This window comes from Carassius carassius, chromosome 28 (genome assembly GCF_963082965.1).
Source record: "Carassius carassius chromosome 28, fCarCar2.1, whole genome shotgun sequence".
NCBI classification, from domain to species: domain Eukaryota; kingdom Metazoa; phylum Chordata; class Actinopteri; order Cypriniformes; family Cyprinidae; genus Carassius; species Carassius carassius.
Window position 1 is genome coordinate 27,144,436 of NC_081782.1, and position 22,309 is coordinate 27,166,744.

The 22,309-nt window shown below is 35.9% G+C and overlaps 3 protein-coding genes and 1 long non-coding RNA gene across 6 annotated transcripts; 1 reads left to right on the forward strand and 3 right to left on the reverse strand.

The window, feature by feature from the left end:
- Nucleotides 1-296: 296 nt before the first annotated feature.
- LOC132108247 (uncharacterized) lies at nucleotides 297-10,270 on the reverse strand. Of its 2 annotated transcripts, XM_059514920.1 has the most exons (9): nucleotides 9,934-10,107; nucleotides 7,903-7,919; nucleotides 5,063-5,251; nucleotides 4,667-4,769; nucleotides 4,268-4,506; nucleotides 4,121-4,174; nucleotides 3,793-3,989; nucleotides 2,535-2,694; nucleotides 297-578 (listed from the first exon to the last, which is right to left on the reverse strand). In XM_059514920.1, the coding sequence occupies exons 3-9, from the start codon at nucleotides 5,247-5,249 to the stop codon at nucleotides 442-444; spliced, it is 1,077 nt and encodes a 358-aa protein (XP_059370903.1). In that variant the 5' UTR covers nucleotides 5,250-5,251; nucleotides 7,903-7,919; nucleotides 9,934-10,107; the 3' UTR covers nucleotides 297-441. The 2 variants fall into 2 exon arrangements, with proteins under 2 accessions (XP_059370903.1, XP_059370902.1); XM_059514919.1 differs by lacking the exons at nucleotides 297-578; nucleotides 2,535-2,694; nucleotides 3,793-3,989; ... (2 more) ...; nucleotides 4,667-4,769; nucleotides 5,063-5,251 and having other exon boundaries at nucleotides 5,923-7,919; nucleotides 9,934-10,270.
- A 3,512-nt stretch (nucleotides 10,271-13,782) lies between these two features.
- On the forward strand, nucleotides 13,783-16,848 carry zgc:174680 (uncharacterized protein LOC100136843 homolog). 2 transcript variants are annotated; one of them, XR_009424464.1, is made up of 6 exons: nucleotides 13,783-14,068; nucleotides 14,209-14,254; nucleotides 14,389-14,479; nucleotides 14,794-14,904; nucleotides 15,360-15,633; nucleotides 16,505-16,848. XR_009424464.1 is itself a non-coding variant. In XM_059515211.1 (4 exons), exons 1-4 carry the CDS (start codon nucleotides 13,809-13,811, stop codon nucleotides 16,718-16,720), a joined length of 861 nt encoding a protein of 286 aa, XP_059371194.1. In that variant the 5' UTR covers nucleotides 13,783-13,808; the 3' UTR covers nucleotides 16,721-16,848. The 2 variants fall into 2 exon arrangements, 1 of the variants encoding a protein (XP_059371194.1); XM_059515211.1 differs by lacking the exons at nucleotides 14,209-14,254; nucleotides 14,389-14,479.
- Nucleotides 16,849-17,963: 1,115 nt separating this feature from the next.
- Nucleotides 17,964-18,899, reverse strand: LOC132108515 (uncharacterized). Its single transcript, XR_009424465.1, has 3 exons — nucleotides 18,621-18,899; nucleotides 18,141-18,173; nucleotides 17,964-18,067 (listed from the first exon to the last, which is right to left on the reverse strand). It is a non-coding gene; the product is annotated as an uncharacterized LOC132108515 (long non-coding RNA).
- A 483-nt stretch (nucleotides 18,900-19,382) lies between these two features.
- Nucleotides 19,383-22,047, reverse strand: LOC132108516 (uncharacterized). Its single transcript, XM_059515212.1, has 4 exons — nucleotides 21,959-22,047; nucleotides 20,096-20,250; nucleotides 19,661-19,880; nucleotides 19,383-19,577 (listed from the first exon to the last, which is right to left on the reverse strand). Exons 1-4 carry the CDS (start codon nucleotides 22,025-22,027, stop codon nucleotides 19,383-19,385), a joined length of 639 nt encoding a protein of 212 aa, XP_059371195.1. The 5' UTR covers nucleotides 22,028-22,047.
- Nucleotides 22,048-22,309: the final 262 nt, after the last annotated feature.

The window sequence follows — 22,309 nt, forward strand, 5'->3', positions numbered from 1 at the left end:
ATAGCAAAATTTGTCTGGCCCACCTCTGGGCCGTATCCTTGCTCTGGTTCTGGCCCAGTTCTGGCTGGGTCCCCGGCCCAAAACTGGCCCATTCACTGAAAGCATACATAAACAGTTTCCTCTGGCCCAGAAGCGGCCCACACCCTGTAAAAAGACTTAGTGTTTTTATCTGGCCCAGGTCTGCCCCAAATACATTAAGACACTTCTGGCTGAGAGTCGGCTTGGTCCCCGGGCCAGATGTGGCCCAGAAACTGCCAAACATACTTAAATTTATCAGGAAAACACAAATACAACCATTTACAATTTTTAAGGGATTTTATTAAAATAACGAACAAATACATTAACATATTTTAGAACATATACATTAACAAATGCAAAACAAATGCAGAAACCCTTTCATGCCCACCCACCCCTCAACACAGACAGAGACACAAGCGCACTTTAGACAGTTGCCTTCTCCAAAAGCCGTCTCTTGCGCCCGCCCTCTCGATCAGCTGCCAGCTGGAGCCACCTCCTTATGGTCCCTTCAACCTCCATTTCAGCGGCATTAGCAGTGATGGGGTTTCTCCGAACTGCAGCTTTTGAAATAAAGAAATACATGTTGTAAGGTCTCTATGAAATTTAAAATCCCTAGGAACAATTTATCAATACTTTGGTTATCATTGCTCTTTTATACATAGATCTCTTATATGACTCGATCAGATTTTTTTTCTGTTTCACTCAGATGTAATCACTTCCAAACATACGTAAATACGTAAATACAGACCAGAAGACCAAATTCAAAGACCATAATATAAAACTGAATAAAAAATTAATTTGCTATTTCTACAAGTATACCATTCAGAAATATATTCCAAATCTAAAATGACAAAAGAATTAAAGCCTTTCAATTTCATTACCATTTATACAAGCTTAGTAATAATATTGTACTGTAATGTATGTAAACATGGACCATGTAACATACATCTATTGCAGTAAATTCTAATCAGTAGGGAGTTTCATTCTTGTTTTATAAATAAATTTTATAAAATAAAAAAATTGTGTTATGCTTCTCATTGCTCTATGAGTAATGCACTTTTCATTCTATTGACTTCCATTAACATGCATACAAATGTGGGAAACGGTAAATGCAAGCTCAACAAATTTTGTTGCATTCTAAATTTACTTAATTTATATTATCTATTTTACATTATTAATATAATATTAAGATTGATAAAATAATTTCCTATTAATATTAAGCATAATTTTGATATTTTGATCAGTATAATAATAATAATAAAGTAAAATGACAAAACTAATATTTATGGTAGTAATGGCAATTATTTATTTTAAAATTAATTAATATTTATATTACTTGAATTGATTTTATATATTATTTTGCATTATTAATAATTAATATAATATTCAGATTGATTAAATCATCTACTATTGATATGCAATATAATCTTAATATTTGTATTAATATTATTATTACAACAGTAAAACTACAAAGCTAATATTTATGGCAGTAATGAAAATTCTTTACTTATGTTTAATTTAAAAAATACTTAATATTGTACATTATAATTCATAATATAATATTGCGATTTATTAAATAAGCTACTAATAATATTAAATATAATTTTAATAGTTTAATCAGTACAATGATGATGATAATAATAAAACAGTAAAACTATGGTAGTAATTTATGGTAGTAATGACAATTCTTTATTATTTGTTTAGTTTTAGAATTAATTAATAATAATATTACTTCAATTTATTTTATACATTATTTTACATTATTATTTATAACACCCAGAGTGATTAAATAATCTATTAATGTGAAATATAATAATTATTATTTTTATTATTACAGTAAAAATACAAAACTAATATTTATGACAGTAATTAAGTTTACTGCTTATTAATAATATATTATTTTAAATTATTGTAAATAATTGTTATAATATTCAGATTGATTAAATACAAATTATTATAGAAAAAAATTATAATAACAACTGCAAATGTGTTAGCAAGTAAACTGTAATTCACGTTTAATGGTTTTGCACCTGAGAGAGGAAATAATTCATATAAATTAAAGTAAAAAGAAAAAGCATATTGTCTCAAAGTAATGAAAATGTATCCTCAGTTTAGCCATGCTGTTGTTGTGCATACTGTGTAACATGATTTGATTAAGTGACCTAAATAATGATAATGTTTATTACAGATTGTAAAGAACTGCATTTACTCGTACCCACTACAGAAATAGCTAACTTTGTATGTAAACATATATAGGCCTGGTTTCACAGACAGGACTTAGACTAAGCCAGGATTAGTCCATAGTTCAATTAGGACATTAGGACAAGTAATTTTTTTATAAATGTGACTTAATAAAAAAAAAAAAAGTTATGCAGCTTGAGACAAAACAAAGGCACTGATATATTTAAAGATCAGTCAGTGCAAGTTTCTTTCAGTTGAAATAGCTCAGAATTACATTTTAGTCCAGGACTAGGCCTAAGACTTGTCTGTAAAATGGGGGGATACTGTCTCCTTACCAATCACAACCTCTCTGAGTTGAAGAGTGGCCACTGAAGTCTTTCCATTGACTCCTCTCCAATTGAGGTTCTTCGCCAGAGAGTTGGCAATCAACCTCTTTAATATGCGCCAGGTGCAGTCGCGCACGTCTGCCCCACCAATAAGCCCCAACCAGTTTATCTGAAACAAAATTAAAAAGAGAAAAAAATTCTCAATAAAACATTTTTGTATATCCACTGTTTAAATATGTATATTTCAACAATTAATTAAAGTACAAAAAATATATAATTAAAGAAAGGTTGTTATAAAAACGGTCTGGAAATTATCCAAAGATATTTGAAATTGGACAAAGATGTTTGTTTTGCTGTTTCCACCCCCTTTCTATTACTACAAGTGCCATTAGGCACAGAGGTGCTGACAGTGATCAAGTCCTGTGTCAACATGTGTACACATCGATGGTCTTCTGATTGTCACCTTTTGCACAGTGGGTGAAGCTGTAATCTGCTGATTAGTCAGTTTGAATGTCTCACATTTGGTTTTTATACACATGGCCAAAGAAGGGATAAAAGAAGATTGTAACTGTTGCTCTGTCACTTTCCTTTGCTGCCTCTTTTCTTTGCTGGAGCTCTTTCTTGGGGCTCTGCTTTCTCTCCCTCTTTTTCTCCCTCTCTAACTAGTGATTCAAGGTTAATAGTGAAGTTGCAATACAATATAGTCCCTCAACGCTCTCCCACATATTTAGCTATTCTAACTGCACTTATTTCCAATGTTGGTATAAGTGGCAGTGCTTGGTAATAGGTTTTAGGTTTCTTAGGTTTTATACCATTGTGCTGATAACACTTCTTAGTTCTTTGGCTATCCTACAGCCTTGAACCACTGTAGAGAAACCACCCTTACAGCCTGGGTCCTGGAGGGCCAGTGTCCTTGAGGGTTTAGCTTCAACCCTGATCAAACACATCTGAACACAATAGTCAGTGTCTTCAGGATTACTTGAAGGCTATAGGCATGTGATATATACTAGGGTTGGAGCTAAACTCTGAAGGGATATCGGCGCTCCAGGACCGAGTTTGCCCATACCTGGTATGGTTATATACATGGTCAATTGTATAACAATTTGCCACCCAAGAATTATGACATGACTGATTCCAGAGAGCGTATCATTACAGCCCTAATTTGTGTACCAGTTAAAACAAAACAAAAGATCAGTAACTGTAATTGTTCAAACAATTGTTAAAAAAAATAAAAATAAAAAAACAACAAAAAAAGAAAGCATCTTACCAGTTTTTGCTTGTAATCTGGGCTCTGCTGAATCCTTTGCTCAAGGCTGAGCAGTCGTGGAAGGTCTTGCAGGGGCAGCAAACCTTCCTCAATGTCCAAAAGCTGTCCCTGGTCTTCTCGCAGCTGCAACAATCTGAGGATGGTGGATTGCTGGTCCAGCACCATCTCTAATTTTGTTAAAACCTCCCTCAGCAGGGCTAAGTTAAAGACATTTACAATATTTTACAATTATAATACGCACTACAAAACTGTACAATGTCATCCTCAGTCTTAAAAAACGCTAAACTTAAAAGTAAGATGACTGAGTGGAAATCACTGTAGGACCAACCTGGTTCTGATGATTGCTGGGGGGCAATTCGGAATGTCTGACAACTCCGCAGCGCTATAAAAGAACACTGTTGTGAATTGAGGAAAAAGTCCTACAAATGAAATACTTACAAAGAAAGTCAAATCAAAAGTGAAGGAATACACTCACGTGGCACATCGTCCATCGGCTGCCAATTTTGCAACATCTCTGTATATGACCCTTGTGGTGGTGGTGGTGGTGCTGCTGCTGGCAATGTGGTGATGGGAACAGGGGTGAAAGTGGTGTTTGGGATGACTACAGGGAGGTTTACAGTGGGGGCAGGTGGAAGAAGTTGCTTGGGGGGTGGGCCAGACTCCTCCTCTGAGTCCAGTAAGCAACCTCCAGGTGGGCCAATTCGAACACTCTTCCTATTTTAAACAAAAAATTAATTAATCAAAATGAAATGGAAACTTCTAAATCGCCAACTTCTTGCTAATTCTAAAAAATAAATCTGGAAAACAGGTCTTTAAATACAGCCTGAACACATCAAGAAATAGCACCAGTGACATGCTGAACAAATATCTGTACATTTTACGCCTTGGTGGTTTCTGTCCAGACATTTCTGCGTCTGACTGGAGGTCTGACCAGGTCTCTGCCTCTTTAGCCTTCCTTCTGCCCTCTTCATAGCTGTCTGCAAAATTCAGTTGAATTTAACGTTTTCAAAATTTCTTCAGGATCACTCAATTAGATAAAAACTTAGTACTTCACTAGGCTAATCTTACGAATTACACATACAACATATGAAATACAGTGCTGAGCCTTATAATGGTCTGTTAGGCTGCTGAGTGGACAATATAATCTAATAATGGACTACAGAATTCTATGATCCCACATTACATAACAATTAACTTATGATCAAGAATAAATAAAGTTACAATAATGTGGAAGTAAAAGTGAAACCTAGCATGAAAATGTAAAGTTTACCTGTTGAAAACATTGTTCGGACTTCCCAACTTCCCCAGTCACAGTTAGGAGGTGTCTTGTTTTTAATGGCCAGGTGAAGGGCCATACCCCTCAGTGAATTAGGCCAATAGCACTGGCCATTCTCCACCCAAATGGCTGGAACCAGCTCCACCTCATGTGACTCAACAAATTCGACAATTTTGAACATGTCTGTTTGGAAAAAAAAAAGAAAACAAGTGTAGTATTTACAAGTATATACACAGGTGTCAACTTTTTTTTTGCACACATACACTACATTGCCAAAAGTATTTGCTTACCCGCGTCCAGTGAACAGGTTTGACTACTTTAGTCATTTCCATGAATACAAATCTTAATGTTAAAGCTAATTTTATAGCAACAGTTTGGACATGACCCTTTTCTATTATAACATGACAATGCCTCTATGTATGAGGCAATCTTAAAAAATAAATGATTGATTGAGTCAGTGTGGAAGAACTTGACTGGTCTGCAGAAAGCCAACTCCTAATCGCAGCTGAACACTTCTGGTGTGACTTTAAATGCAGACCTTGAGCTAAAAACTCATCACCAAACACCAGTGACTTGTATATTCACTCTATGGATAAAAGTATTTTGACAACCCCGTCTGTAAAAACAGAAAAAGGCACTTCCAAAACTGTGGCAACAAAGATGGAAACATAATTCATGTATTTAAAAATTGATTTCCATCTCTGTTGAAAAATGTTTTGGAAGTGTCTAAAATGACCCGTACCCATATTTACAAGTCACTGGTGTTTGGTGATGAGTGAACTTTGTTCAGTTTAAATGAATTTTGCAAAGCCCTTTTAAGAAAAGGGGAGAGCTAAGCTTAAAAAAAACTGCACAATAAGAAAGGGCTAAATGAAATCAGTGGCACAAGTGCAGCAATGGCACTGCAACAAATTTGTCTTGATTTGGCAACCTCACATACTTCTCAACATGGTCAATTAACTCAATGGTTTTCAGCCTCGATGATATTTTTCCAACCAGGTAGATGCCCAAATCACATGAACTCAGAGGATACTCAAAAAATGGTTCCATTAATTCATATTCTCTGAAGACAATATATATTTTGTCCTGACACTGAAGGATATTGTCAATCAAAGCAATGCAGCCACCAATCTTAACACATCTGTCTCCCTCGCTTGATGCATCTATTTTGGTACCACCTATGACAAGCTCCTGGAACTGAAGTACAGATATGTTCATCATAGAGGGTGGAAGTGGGCCAGAATCATGCTCCTTCTGCAACCTTCTCTTTCCATGTGAAGCTTCATCATTTCCTGTAAAAGGATCCATTTCAGAGATTCGCCGAATAACCTGGGCTAGTGGATGATGCGGGGTTCTTATCATCTTTTTCATCTTACCTAGATAATCCTCAAATGGAAATCCGGATATTAGGTCAAGATTTCCATGTATTCGAACATCCTCAGAAAGATGGGTTAGTCCGTGAAGATTGTAAGTGACAAATTCTGGACCATACAGTTTGCCAAAATGTGTCACAAATGACACAAGTAATGTGTTTGCAAAGTCATGAAGATCTGCAGACAATGAAGGACTTGCAAGGATGAAAATGGCAACTGATAACAACATGAAATTGTTGTAGACTGAACCCGACAGCACATTTTGGAGAACCACTGGCCCGGTGTACAACAAGAACTGTCGCAACTCTGTGGCTTTCCACCGGAGTCTTTCTGAAAGCCCTCTTGGTTTACGAGCGAAGTCCGTAGGAATGAAACCTCTTAAGCCTACGAGTGCACTAGAGATAAGCTTTATCTGATGAGAAGACAAGCGGGATAGCAAAGGCCCTGATGCAATCCATAAATCCAACAGTCTCCGCACTACCCCAAGACAGACAAGGTGCATGTAATCATGAGGAAAGCATGACACCATGCCTATACCTACATCAGTTAATGGTGACTTTGTCACGTGATGGTCTTCATCATTCATCATTTTGAAAGACAGATCTGTCCGGAGTGCGCTGTTGACTTCTGGAAAAGTCATTCTGTGTTTAAGATAAACACCTGTTTGAACACACTTGTCACATCCTGAGTAACCAGTATGACTTTTTGTTCCTTTAATGAAAGCTCTTGCTGGCGCATCACAGATGACAGAATTGACCTTCAAGAAGCACTGTTTCCCTTTGATGAAGAATCCTTTGCTTAGTTCTTGCAACTCACTGACAAGATCTTGTAAATATGCAACCAGACAACTTGGCTTTGAGACACCACAAAACAGAGCAATGACAACTGGCTTTTTCACAACATCCTGTAGCAAGCCAAGGATTGGCCAGAACTGTACTGAGGAACTCTTAAACAGAGGTAGTCCATCTACATTCAGCTGCAATTTAAATTCATGCCTGTTTGGAATGTGAGACCAGATGCGATCCATGCTTTTTGCAAAAGCTTTCAAAATGCCGACATAGTGGTAAGTACCACCAGCAACAACTTGGATGCTGTAGGCGGTAGTGGTATGTAGAAGAGTTCTGGCATCCTTTGGTAGGAAAGGATGATGAACTCTCAAGATGGCCAGAAGTGCAGTCAAAGCTACTAAAGACACCCTGAAATTAACTGCCCAGTCGCACAAAGACTCAGTTAGTGATGTACTGACATTTACTATGTCATCATCACTCTGCGAATCATCTTCACTGTCAAATTTATGTGATGCCTGACCCTGATCACCCTGATTTTGGTCCTCCTCTGTGATATTCATAGTGGCATTCTCTGCAGCTCCAGTGATCTGCATCTCATCAGGAAAGGAAGAAAATAAAGAACTCACCCTTTTCACTGCTCGTTTTCTAAGACTACGTCTATCCATGTTTTTACCTTTTTCTTTCTCCAACCTAAGGAAAAATACAAGTGAGAAAATAAAGATTAATCAACATTGACATTAACTAAATCATACACTTGTTTTAAAAACACTTATTCACTGTGTATTGTAAATATATTAAACCAGTGGTGCAACCAGTGTAAAGGTATATGCAAGCTCCATTATACTCAAATATTATGTGGAAGCTGATTACATCAAGATATTTACATTTATGCCTACATTTAATCATAACAGACACTTTTATCCAAACCAAGTTACAAATGAGCACAATAGAACCACAACATGAACAATATGTTAAGTAAGTGCTATGATATTTAAGTCAGGTAGCCTAGTTAATATTTAATAAAAATAAAAAAAGTATATATATATATATATATATATATATATATATATATATATTCCCATACATACATACACACTGTATATGTTTTTAAAATGGCACAGATTTTTAAATACCTGAAAGTACACTCTTAATAGTCAGTGAAGAATTATAATGTGATATCTTGATAATCAAGTATTATTTAATGATATAACTTTAGTAATTATAATTAAAACTTGGTAACCGTATGAATGCGGACATTTGAACTAAATTTAGAACTGATGGTGGTTCTTTGTTGATCATTCAGTGTTTCTGTAAAAAAAAGGGGGGGGACTAGCAATAATACTGATAAGATGATAATAATAATACGAATTCTACTAATAAGAACAGTAATGGCTTCATGAATATTAATCAGGTTGTCTGCATTCGGTCAAACTGATTTGCTCAGTAGGTGAGCACCAGCCAATGAGATTCCGCTTGCGCATTAGTTCCGCCCACTACTAAGGAACTCCGTTATTTCTACAGAAAAATACAACAGAATATCATTCTGCATGCATATAAGACTCTCTCGCTCGCGCTCTCTCTCACTCTCTCACTCTCTCAATTTGCGCGTGTGAGAAAAAGCTACGGCGAGTCATCCGTCTTCACACTAGAGCTCACCGTACGTCAAACACAGGTGCACTGCGCGTGAATTGAGTTGAACTGAGAAATATCACAGATCACTCGACGAAAAAGAAATCAGAAGTACACAGTCAGAGTGTTCAGCGCAGAATGTATACTTAACCTTCAACTCACACACTGGCGAGTAAAATCTAAGTTATTAGTCAATGGCTATTATTAGATATCATTTAGTCGCTACTCGCTAGAGTCAAGATTTAGTCGCATATGCTACTGCTTTACTCGCAATACAAAGGGATGTCCATGAGAAGGGTCAACAACAGCACATTACGCATAACATTTCCTAATAATTTAATGCGTTTAAATATTTATGGCTCATCTGCTTGCCTGCATCACCAAAGGAAATATAGCTACACATTTTTTTTAATATCCCTTTTATGCGTTCATATCAAGTGCTGTTTTTTTATAGTTAACTTATTCAAATACTGTAACGAACGGGTGCTGTAAACTTGCAGTTTGTTCACATAATTTTGTTTTTATTCTTTTAACGCTCGTGCTGCAGTTCTATGCCCTCCACCGCTTCGCACCAAGTTAGCGTTGAAAACTATATCATGTACACTTATGCAGTCAAAGTTCATTAAACCAAGTTAATATTAAACCATAAATACTTTAAGGCAACACATATGTTTATTGTTGGCTTAAATCTAGTTAAATTATGCCTATATCTGGCCTGACTTTTTTTTTTTTCCATCCAACATAACGTTAGCTAGGCTAACATTAATAACTGTACTAGACGGAACACAAAATACAGAAAAAATATACTTACCAAAGTGTGCATTATTTTCCTCTTAATATTTTATTTCTATGTCAAAATATATTTAAGAATTCCTGCGACGCTAAAATGTGTTGACCAATTAACCTTATCTAGAATTACAAATTGGAGAGCCGGTTTAGCTAACAATTTGTTGACAAATTTATTAACCGTTTTGATTGTGCTATATATATTCAAAGACTATAGAATACCCGTAATAGTCTTAAAGAGACTTTGGTATATTTCACATCTTACAAAATTAAATAATGCTCCACTTACCAGTTCAGGCGTCGAAGTGAGGTACCTTTTCCCGCTCTGTGGGATTAGAATTGATGACGAAAGTCGTCTTGTGGCCGTTTCAAAGCAAGTGAGCCGACTGTCGCTCCACAGAATCGGGCCGTGTGCTTGATAGATATCCGTCTGCCGCATAATATTTATAAATGGCGCCAAACAGCGTGATGGCTGGTCTGTGTCAGTTCCAATCGGGTAGCGTATGTCCGTCCACAAAGACAATGCAATGTGCATGTTTATGTACCCTTTTTTAATTGTTTTTGTTGTTTCTGTAATATTACTTTTATTAGGTTGTGTTATTATAATATTTAATAATTATTATTATTTTATCATGATTTTATCATCATCATGAAAAATCAACTGGGCAAAAATGGACATTACAAGTATTATAGGCCAGTTTTTGTTGTTGATATCATCATCATCATTAATTTCCAAGTCATTGCACCAGCTCAGTCACACTTAAGCCGTAATAGGGCCAGATACAATGCAATGTACCTAATACAACTAAGACGCCAGACTTGGTGCGACCACGTGAGACAGTATGTCAGCCGACCCGGACTCCAGCCGATTGTGCCGACACTCAGCCAGAATCGGGCTGACTATGCTTGCTATCTGGGTAGTGTAGCCCGCTGGAAAAAAAGGTTGAGAACCACTGATATAAAGGTTGCTGTCCCATTTTATACAGGAATTGTTCATTTAAAAAAATCTAATTATATTGTTATTAAATCTAATTATATTGTCATTTAGAACTTTTTTTTATACTTATAAACTCCTTGAGAATTTAAAGTTAGTTTAATAGTATTTAAATTCAAGTTTAAAAAAAAGTTTTAATTGCTTAAATTATTTTTATTAATTAATAAAATGTTATCATGTTTATTCTTGTAAAAATATGTTTTTATTCTTTAAGAAAACAAGGGAAAAAATAAGGGACAATCCGAATATTTGTTTTGCTTTACCTATTTATGTAAGCCACAATTATTAAAAAAAAAAAAATAATAATAATTATAAAATAATGTCAATTAAAAATACCATTGGCCTGAGTAATTTTGACCATTATAGAATTGTGACTTTAAAGATTAGTCATTTAGGTGGTAAAAAATACTGTGAAATTAATAATGGCATGGATTTTAGAGAATAACAACTGAAGGTTTATGAAACATTAGCCAATAAAGCATTTTTTTAAACAACGGAACTTAAAGTTGTGAACTAAAATAGTATTTCAACCATACAGCATGTGAATAAATAAAATGCATAATTTTCATAACATTCCATTATTCATAAAATGCATAACGTTTCTGGTGTTTGGATTTGTACTTCAATTTAATGAGCTCCAAGTTTAAGAATAGCCCCAGACTAGTTTCTCTCTCTCTCTTTAACAGCATTAGCTCAATGATATACGTCTTCCTTCCGTTAGAATTTTCCTGCCTTGCTAAATGTTGGGCTCATGATCAATAAGTTGTATTAGCCTCAATCTGATTCAGTAAAGTGAAACCGCAGACAGTGAAGCTGCATCACTGAGCGCGCGGGACTCGCTGTGAGGCAGGAACAGAGGATTCCGCTTGGTCTTAAAGCCTGCCGCAAACATCCACGATCACAAATAACAATGATTTTCTTAAAATAATGATTAATTATTAATTGATGATTTGTTATTATCATTATGGTCTTGTGAAAATAATAAAATTATGAATACAAAGAGTAGTGCTTCTGAGTGCAGGCATGTTTCAGCCCAGTAACACACCGTTCCTCAGAGCCAAAACACAGACCGAATTCTGTTCAGCTGGAGGGGGTTGGGTTTTGGCTAGTTATTCATGGCTTGTGGGAATAGAGATAAAGGTGTGAATTGCTCTTTCATATGGCCAGTGTCTTATGAGGCTTTCACTTGCTGAACTGGTTTATATAGGACTGTTGTTTTGGTTATATTCACAGTGCTGGCTCTCTCCGACGAGAGAAATGCATCATTCGCAGATTTCACAATTCGTTTTCGTTTAAAAAACATTTCAAGCTTTCTGTAGATATATTTTTATTGTACCTATGTGAGACACCACGATATTATGTTAATTAAAAAATTATACATTCATTATCATGAAAAAATTAAAGTGATGAGACGGCGCCTCCCTGTCATTAATGCACATTAATAATTTTTGCACAAACACTTGAATATGAGCTTCTTATCACGAGTAAAATTCATGCCAACAGCCAACATATTTAGCTTAATCAGAAGGTTGACTGCAAGAGTCGAGCGGGATGTTAAGAGTTTGGCCGTTTCTTTTACTGATTATTTTCGGGTTAAAGCATGATATAAACAGATTCACACTCACTCACTTTTTCAATAATGCGTTCAAACAAATGTAATCTTACAGTGCTACTACATTATTATGGAGCTACTCTTGTGCCAATAAAAATGAACGTACCTTTTCAAGAAACTAATGAAAATATAAATTGAAACTGAATAAAATATCTCTGAAACTGAAAAAGAATAACTCGCTGGCAAATTTATTGACTTCGTTTTTAATACACTGCATGTTTTGCTAACTATTTCTCATATTTCTTTCGCTGATCTAAACTTACAAATGCGCTTCCAGAGTTTTCATTTACGCTTCTGATTTTTTCGTTTACGCTTCTGAAGTTTTCGTTTGCAATTCTGACACAGACCTACCGTGTGGGCGGGCTTAACAGCGGTTTGCTCTCATTGGCTAGTGCGATTTAGATGGACGGCACCTTGAACCGGAAGGAGAGACTTCAGCGGCGCGAATTTTGGGTTCTGTGTGACAGTCTAACAACAGTAGAGTAAAACACTATATTAAAGCACATCAACAATATTTATAAAACCGAGATGAGTAATCAGGAGCGGCACGGAGCGTCATCAACATGCTCAACCGCAGGGCATTCGAGGCAGCCCGAGGTAAGTTTAATATCAAATCAATAGACAAATCTAGAAAGTTTTTTCTGCTCTCTTTCCAAGTTATGTCTTTATTTAACGTTAGATCGTTCATTAATGATCTGAGCTGCGTTTCTGAAGCATTGCGAAGTAGCGATTGTAAAGCACAATGATGGCTGGTTGTAAGTTATGTTTAACTGTTACCGTGCTTTTGTGAAACGCAGCCCTGGTAACTAACTTCTAAAAATATTTTTTCTTGAATCATCTAAATCATCTTCTTTTGTATTTAATAACAGTGTTGTTAACCATTAAGTAAATTATTCTATCTTTGTGATTGTCCATACAAAAATAAAATCTTATTTTATTTTGATATTACTTTTTAGGGCCAAAGAGAAATGTCACTTCTCCAGGTAGGCTTACATCCATTCATGTTATTCTATAGAATGCATAATATATAGAATAACATAATATAACATAATATAATGAATATAACTTTTTAGCTGTTGTTTAATACACAAGGGATTTTATATGTCTAATGTTACCCTGCTAAACTTGGCAACATCCGCATGGCATTATGTAGTTACCTTGATATGTAAGCTAACCAGGCATTGTTTATACCTGCAGGAACAAGTGCAAGAAGATATCTTACAGCGTATGCTAACCAAGTTTAACTTGATTTGTCGGAATGAAGCTATAGATTTGGATTACCTCCTGGATGTTGCTCAGCAAGAACTTGCTTTGGCTATTAATGCATCAAATCATGTTAACATCCCAGATAATTTAATTAGGGGTCTACAGGAGTTAATCAACGTAGTTAATATATCTCTGAATTTGGAAGAGACTTCAGGAAACGCATCAGAAATTGTAACTTACACCTGGGGAAACATGGGACGCCCACGTTTGGAAATCAGCAGGGATGACCTTAAAGAACTTCTCACTACTGCTCTTCCTGTAGTCCCTCTCTGTCAGAGGCTGCTATTCCAGCATGTCAGATAATGAACTTGATCGTGTGGTGAGATCAATAAAAATAAGAATGCCCCATGCTGGTTACAGGCTAGTGAAAGGGAAACTTTTGGCTAGAGGACACCGCATACAATGGCACAGGGTGAAGGCCAGTATGCAACGGGTGGATGGAGCTGGAATTTTGGCCAGAATGTTCCAGCTTGGTTTTGTAGCTCGTAGAAGTTATTCCGTTCCTGCTCCATTGTCCCTAGTTCATGTGGATACCAACCATAAACTAATCACGTGAGTATTTGCACTCTAAATTTCCTTGCATGCACACACATACAAAAAATATTGCTGTCTTCACACAGTGATGCGTCCATATGTACACAAAAAATATTACTTACAATTAACAGCATAGTTGTATCTGTATTTGTCTTTAGATTCAACATTGTGATATTTGGTGGGATTGATGGATTCTCAAGGAAGGTACTGTTTGTCAAACTTTGTATATGGTCTGTTTTTAAACTCAAAAGGTTATAATAGTTGCCAGATTTGTCACTACAAATTGGTATCAAAAGTAAATGTTCTGTTATAAAATATTAAAATCTTTTAAATTTTAGATCCTGTATCTTGATGCTGCTGCAAACCACAAAGCATCGACTGCTTTCTAATTTTTTTGGAGGGTATCCACAAACATGGGTGGCCGTCGAGGTAAAAATTATCTTTACTACATGACATGTTAGTCATGATGATTTCTCAGTGTTTGAACCTATGAATGAGACCTCTTCAAATCTTTTGTCAGATCGCCTCTTTGATAATTCGCACTTAGTGATTATCGCTCACATGGGCGGGCACTGATTTGCTTCAGATTTCAGGCTTTTGTCAGCAGTCTCCACAAAACTGAAAGTGATAATCAGGGCTAAAATCATCTGTGTGCTTGACAATAAACATACAATTACAGGAACTTGTAAAAAAGTTTGTAAATCAATAACACCATGCATGCATGTTGTCTAAATCTTTTCCAGAGTACGTGGTGACCAGGGAGTTGAAAATGTGGACATCGCTCGTTGCATGTTTTCAGTACGAGGAACGGGCCGAGGCAGTTCCATTTCTGGAAAAAGTGTGCATAATCAAAGGTACCAATCAAATCATTAAAAGTTGCATCACATGCTCTTTATTTCTTGTGGGGCGCAGTCATTTGTCTTACACATGATGCCACAAACAAACATCTCTAATTTAATCTCAGCAGAAACCACTCGAGTCTAATGTTGAAACTCACTAACAATGAGCAAATTTATTTTTCAAATCTCCCCTGATTAAAGGGGTGGTCACACTACACCGTTTGTTATATTGACTTCCATTTATATACATTCAGTTGTGGGAGACTGAAAATGTAAGCACATGCAAAGAATTTTCTCAAATTGCTGCATGTGCAGCTTTAAAATTGGTGATCTTTCAATTCAGTTTAGAGGTCACAACATGACATATCTTTGAAACCTGAACTTTGTAATGCAGCAATATGAGAATTATTTGCTTTTTCTTTACTATTTTGTAAGCTATGATTTGTGCATACTTGTGTGTCTTATTTTAGAATTGAGCGTCTGTGGTTTGATGTTTGGTCAGCCGTCTCTTGTAAATATTATGAAATCCTGCACACAATGGAAGAAGAGAGAGTGCTTGATCTATCCGATGAGCTGCACCTCTTTTGTGTGCACTATGCAATTCTTCCACGGTTGAAATCGGACCTGAAGGGCTTCACGGGGAGCTGGAACAACCATCCGATCAGAACAGAGGGAAATCTTTCACCAGAACAGCTTTGGTACATCGGAATGTTACAGACACCAGTGGATGAGCCAGATATTGAGGTATGCTTTAAGCATCTATGCAAAGTTACAAAGATTACACATCCAAAAATGCTAATTCTGTTTTCATTTGCTCAACCTTAAAAGGTATTTCAACTGAAAATATCAATGCTCATGTCGTTTTCATACCCATAACGTTCATCCATCTTCAGAACACAAATGATCTTTTTAATGAAATCTGAGATATTTCTGTCCCTCTATTGACAGCTACACATAACTACCACTTTCAAGCCCCGGAAATCATGTGTCATTTAAGTAATACATGTGACTCCAGTGGTTTAACCTTAATTTAATGAAGCGACTCGACTGCTTAGTTTTTCAGTTCTTTACTCTTCATTTGACTAATGTAAAAGTATTCAATTGAAGACCCGATTTAATTTTAGAGCTATCAAAGACAAATGTATTGTAAATTGTAATGTAAATGTTATAAATGTTTTTATAATTTTCACGTTTTTATTTTTTCAGCTAAATAATTCATGCTTTTCCACTTTTTTGGCACTGTTATCTTGACATAACAAGAGGGTTCTCAACTCTGGTCCTCAAGATCTACTTTCCTGCAGAGTTTAGCCACAACCTTGTGTATTTGATTAAGGTTAGAGCTAAATTCTGCAGGAAAGTAGATCTTGAGGACCAGAGTTGAGAACCCCTGCAATCGTGACTCATTTCAATGCCTGGTATAAATAGGGCCTAAAATACATTTAGGCAAATAACTGTCAGGATTTTCATTTTGGGTGAAGTATTAATTTACTTAAATATAGCTTCTTTGGGATAAGATAATCTACCAGTTTATCAAACTAAATAATCTAGGTCAGCCTTAAGTTTTTATAATTAAAAGCAGTTAACATTGTAAAATAACAATGGTTTCTTTTTTCAGGTGGTGGAGCAACTTTTTCGAAAGGAAACTGCTGATACTGACCCAGAGGATGGTGTGGTGGTGCCAGAGATCCATTGCCCTTTTTCTGACCAAAAACTTGCCGTTCTGCGTGGATTGATTAATCCCTTGACATCACCTTTGAATGACAGGGTGCTCTATGTCCAGACACTTGCTATCATCAAAAGATTGTGCTCTATTTTACATTTAAATGTTTAAGTAAAACACTCACAAGTACACATGCAGTTCTGTCAGAATTTTAATTAAAGAAAATCAGTTAATTGCCAATAAAACATTTAATTTTATACAATGCTGTAAAACATGTAACCATTCAGAAGCATGTAAAGTTATTATATATATATACTATAATGGTGATACCATAAAAATAGTGATTTTCGTCTTTGTTGATTCTGCATTTTAACATCAGGTCTCGTCAATAATGGTCAATCATCACTCAAATAATCACTTAATTATCTCATTAACTTTAACTCAGCTTCAGTGTTAATTTAACACTCCTATTTTAACACTTTCACACTCTTGAGTGTGGTCTCACATGTACTCCCAGCAGAGTTAATTTCACTCAGATTTTTTTGCTGTGTGAGTGTTCTCCAAGCAGCAGCATGCATTACAATCGCTCTTTAAAGAAATAAAACAAAAATTTCAGTGTTAATGTTTAAACATTGTATTTTCTGTGGAAGATACATAAAATAAATTAATTTGAAAAATATTGCAGAGTAAAACCTTGTTATATTCTGCTTGTTGTCCTCATTTATAGGCCCCGTGTAGCCACAGTTGACAATCTGTTCACTGTAAGATGACAAGTCTGAGGCCTCCTCAAACTATAAGTAGAGGAAAATCTATAAATGTACACTTGCAATACATGCAATAGGAAGAAATTAAGATTATTTTTTTTTTATGATACCATTTTAATCAGTGTTGAAATTTTCAGACAACAACAGTTGAGATTTTCTTTTTTTTTCACAGAAAAAAAGCACACTTAAGTTTGGAATGACAAGACTGTGAATAAATGACAACATTAATTTTTGGGTGACCTATTGCTTTGAGGAGAAACACTTACCGAAACAGGCCATTGTCAAGATCATTCAATGAATATTTTGGCATTTTGCCTTTGCCATCCTCTCCTTCGAAGAGTCTGGTCTCTATGCCACCAATCAGTTATATATATACATATACAAAAAAAATATATATCTAACCATAACAAATTAACAAGAAATCAAATATTTTTTGGTGTAGCGTTTAAGATATGTTACAAAGTAAAAAAATGTAATACTGAAAATGTAATACTGTTTATGTGAAGTAAAAATATTTAATTCAGTGCATTTATATGTAGCTAATTTCCATTAAAGTCAAATTTTCCATATAAACATTATTTTGATTCAACAAGAAATGTCAAAATATACATCACGCATCATAAAATTAGACTGCAGTTTCTACACTGCTATGTGTATTGCATTACCTTTCCAAGTCACCACAAAAACTTGCATGGAACTCCAATTCCAGAAGAGGAAACGTTTTCATGCACACAGGGCACTTTACATCTGTCGACTAAAAAGCAAGTAATTATGTAAAATACTTAAAGCAGTCAGATGGATGTTATCCCATGCCAGAAGTAAATTACCTTTTCCTTGAAGGCTGGTGGTGAATTAGTTACCTGTTATAGACAAAAAAATATATTTATATAAAAAACATATACATATGCAATAGGGGTATCGCAATACAAAAATGCAACAATATGTATCGTGGATAGTGACAATATGTATTGTGTATAGTTAGTCAGTGAAAGAGTGCAAGCATATTCGTTTAATTTAATTCTGTATTTTCAGATGCAGAATCATGAATACTTTTATTCTGGTGTCACTTTTGTCCTGTTCATTGGGTTTCTAGCACCAAGTCCAAGATATTCATTCACACAAAATGTAATACCAAATTAAGCATTTTAATCAACAGTTAATTTATTATTAACCTTTTACCATACGTTTTGGAGTATCGCAATAATATTGTATTGTGATATGTATCGAGTCGTAACATGAGGGTATCGTTGTGCAGCCTACATAAGGTACTTAAAAGGTAACCTAAAAAAACAACAAACAGATTTTACCTCTGGTTCCGAATCTGAGAGTGTCTCATATTCCAGAGTATCGCATTCCCTCACATGCAAGGCAAGAATTTGAAGTGGCATCATTTTAAAACATTTCTTGCACTCTGCTTTTGGCATTAGCGAAAATTCCTGTGCATCAGAGGGAAGAGGAGAAAGATTGAACTCATCCTATAACGGTACAATATACAGCATAGTTTTCCCCCCTCCAGTTGCACATCTGATGGTACTGCCACTGTATCCTTCAGACTCCGGGGGAACAAGATTCAAACGCTGCCTGCCCTGTCCCCATGAATAAAAATAACATATACATACATATACATATACATCATCATCAATATATCAACCTTTAAAAGTCTTACAAACTGCTTTATGGAAAAAACAATTATATACCCTCACAAACAGAAAATAAACTGAAAAAGAAATAAATTAATCAAATGAATTAACCTGATAATCATACTATATAATACATACAATAATAAAGGCATTTTGATGATACTGGAGGTTAAAAACACGTATTTACTCCCTCGTAGCATTCTTAACCATACTTTTTGATAGTCAAATGCAAAATAAGATTTTGTTTTTGTCCAAATAGCAAAAGTGTGAGAGGAGTAATGTGTTTTTTGTTTGTTCGTTTTTTAACAAAAAAAGTATTTCATTATATGGACATGATCAGCATTTTTGTAATATTTAATTATTTCGCTGTTCATTCTCAGGTATTCACTTTGAATTATGATGTTTAATTGCTGAAAACATGAATACTGACTATACCAACCTATTTATACGTACATAAACAAATATATACATGAAACTAGTTGCATTGTGTGATTCTCTGAATCTCTGTAACTTGCACTTAAAACTTGTAGTGGTGTCCCAAATAGTACCAGATGCCTTGTAGAGGAGCCATCCTCTAGATGCTGACTTCATTTTGGGGAAGGTATCACAAAACAAGCTGGAAACCTAAAATCCACAATTACAACAAATTATTATTACAAATAAAGTTATTCTATGAATCTCCTATGAATGGATATTTTTTGCATTACCTCTGAATGAGTCAAATCATCAGTCATTGACAGATGTCGTTTCCCCAGTCCAGCCTGCATGTGTTGCAGCTCCTCAGCTGATGAAGGGGTCATTTCTACATTTTTATTTAAAAGGAACGCTGAAAACACAAATGGTTTCCAAGCTTTTATGAACTTGGCTGGTTTACTACAGCTGGGTAAATGCCTTTTGGACCCCCGCTTAAAAAACCCTGGGAAAGACCTTCAAGAGATGATTAAATCAAAAGTTAGTAACTCAAAATATGTACAGTAGAACAAATATATACATTCTGTGACAGATTGCTTATGCTACTCTATGTAGGCTTATGTAAGTTGCTTTGGATAAAAGTATCTGATAAATGCATAGGCTACATGTGAACAAAACTGCATTGCAAATAGTAACTGTCATTGTTCTCAGTCATGACTGCAAGCTGAAACCTGGCCATCTCTTGGTCCACAGTCTGGCACTGTCCTGAGCGCTGCCCTTGATTCTGACTCTGCCTCGTGCTGGTTTTACCCAGCGACTGGTTGAGCACCTCTATGATGTTATGTATAGCTGATGCAGCATCTGCTGCACCAACATTTGAGCCTTGCTGCAGAATAAAGATCAGTCTGAGACAGGGTTCCTACAGGTTTCTTCAAGTTAAATTCAAGTCTTTTTAAGACCTTTTTAAGACCATTTATATAAAAAATTAATACCTATTTCACGTCCCTACCAGCAAAGAAAAACTAAATCCTTGAACTTGTTTTCATTTATTTTTCAAATGTGGAATGGGTAAAAGATAAGCCGAGCAGTTGTGAAAAATAAAAACATTTCAGTAGGCCACAAGACAGTTTGCCGAACAATGTTAAGTTGTTTTTTAACATTAGCTAGCTACTTATTATTGGGAATATGGGGAACTGAGAGACCCCTGAACAATAAACATCGAAAATTAGAACTCAGCAATACATTAAATTAAGAAACACAGTTAACTCCTTAGCCCTTCACTCAGGGCAGCACTCTCTTTATCAAGGACAGCCAGTTCCGTCAACTTCTCCTTTATCGTGACCGCAAGTAAACGTTTTAGTGATGTCGGAGTCAGGGAACATGCATTTGAAAAGCTCTGAGATACCCTCATTTCCATTGTAGGACTTGTGTTTAGCGATTGTGTTAAGAGTCCACAACACCTCGGCTTTCATTGTTGGCGTGGACCCAAAAGCTGTGTGCAGATCCACTCTAGTTGCGGTCATAGCTGAAGGGGCTGAAGGGTCTGCAGCGCTAGCAGCAAGCTGGCCAAGGGGCTGTTCACATATCGCGTCTTTTGCACGCTCATAATGGAAGCGATGCGGTCGCGTCCAGGCGCGTCCGCACCGCATCGAGTTAAAAACATCTCAACTTTTCAGAATGCCGCGAGTGCACCGCGGGTCATGTGACAAGAACTAACCAATCAGCTTCATCCTTTCCCGTAACAAAGTTGAAATCTCAGCCAAGATGAAAGAACAGCTGATCATAGCTGTATATGGATTGCCATTTTTTTTTGCATATGGTGCAAAAATCCTCAAACGTTGCTGTCCACTGGTTTTAACCAATGACGAAAATAGTTTTTATCCAGCCACGCTTCATTAAATTTACATTTCCCCATAACCTAAGCTAGATGGCATCAGTCAACCTTTCCCTGTGGAATGCTGAGATTTTCTTTGATTTTTAGCGCTTCTCCTTTGCTTGTTGCTCGAGGTCTGTGTTGTGTTTTGTTGCAGTCTATGGTTGTGGTGCTGTAGCACGTGATCTTAATTTACTGAAAGCATCACATGTTCGCAGTATTTTGTGTTTTGCATTCTCAATTATTGGTTCCGCCACTCTTTATTTATACTACGTCATTTCATCAAAATAATCGTGGTTGACAAATGAAACTTTTGAGGAAAATTACAAAACATAGAAGTTACATACAGCACAATTTTTAAGACCCAGACATCAAAATTCAAGACTTTTAAAAGTCTTTTTAAGGTATTATTTCCAAATTAATAAATTCAATGCTTTTAAGGCTTTTTAAGACTCAGCAGGAACCCTGCTGAGATCTTTGCTTAAATTACATCATGTAACATCCTTGAATGCATCACATATGTTGGGGTATAATACAAATGTTGGGGGTAGCAATCAAAGTACTCAAACTACAAAAATTGCACTGCAGTCATGTGAATAATAAGAATAAACACGTCAAGATCGATCTACTAGACATAAAGACATAGCACGCAGCTAACTTGGAAAGAGAGCAGAAAAAAACTTGTTTATAGATTTGTCTATTGATTTGATATTAAACTTACCTCGGGCTGCCTCGAATGCCTTGCGGTTGAGGATGTTGATGACGCTCCGTGCCGCTCCTGATTACTCATCTCGGTTTTATAAATATTGTTGATGTGCTTTAATATAGTGTACTCTACTGTTGTTAGACTGTCACACAGAACCCAAAATTCACGCCGCTGAAATCTCTCCTTCCGGTTCAAGGAGCCGTCCATCTAAATCTCACTAGCCAATGAGAGCAAACCGCTGTTAAGCCCGCCCACACGGTAGGTCTGTGTCAGAATTGCGAACGAAAACTTCAGAAGCGTAAACGAAAAAATCAGAAGTGTAAATGAAAACTCTGGAAGCGCATTTGTAAGTTCAGATCAGCGAAA

What these genes read in the sequence shown, in the direction of transcription:
- LOC132108247 (XM_059514919.1), bottom strand. Translation starts at nt 7,894, where the DNA reads ATGGATAGACGTAGTCTTAGAAAACGAGCAGTGAAAAGGGTGAGTTCT.
- zgc:174680 (XM_059515211.1), top strand. Translation starts at nt 13,809, where the DNA reads ATGTCAGATAATGAACTTGATCGTGTGGTGAGATCAATAAAAATAAGA. An exon ending in ACCAACCATAAACTAATCAC is followed by an intron (nt 14,069 to 14,793) that starts GTGAGTATTTGC and finishes AATCTTTTCCAG; the next exon opens with AGTACGTGGTGACCAGGGAG. An exon ending in AAAAGTGTGCATAATCAAAG is followed by an intron (nt 14,905 to 15,359) that starts GTACCAATCAAA and finishes GTCTTATTTTAG; the next exon opens with AATTGAGCGTCTGTGGTTTG.
- LOC132108516 (XM_059515212.1), bottom strand. Translation starts at nt 22,027, where the DNA reads ATGAGTAATCAGGAGCGGCACGGAGCGTCATCAACATCCTCAACCGCA. An exon ending in GGCATTCGAGGCAGCCCGAG is followed by an intron (nt 20,251 to 21,958) that starts GTAAGTTTAATA and finishes TTTATTCTGCAG; the next exon opens with CAAGGCTCAAATGTTGGTGC. An exon ending in ATGATTTGACTCATTCAGAG is followed by an intron (nt 19,578 to 19,660) that starts GTAATGCAAAAA and finishes TGTGGATTTTAG; the next exon opens with GTTTCCAGCTTGTTTTGTGA.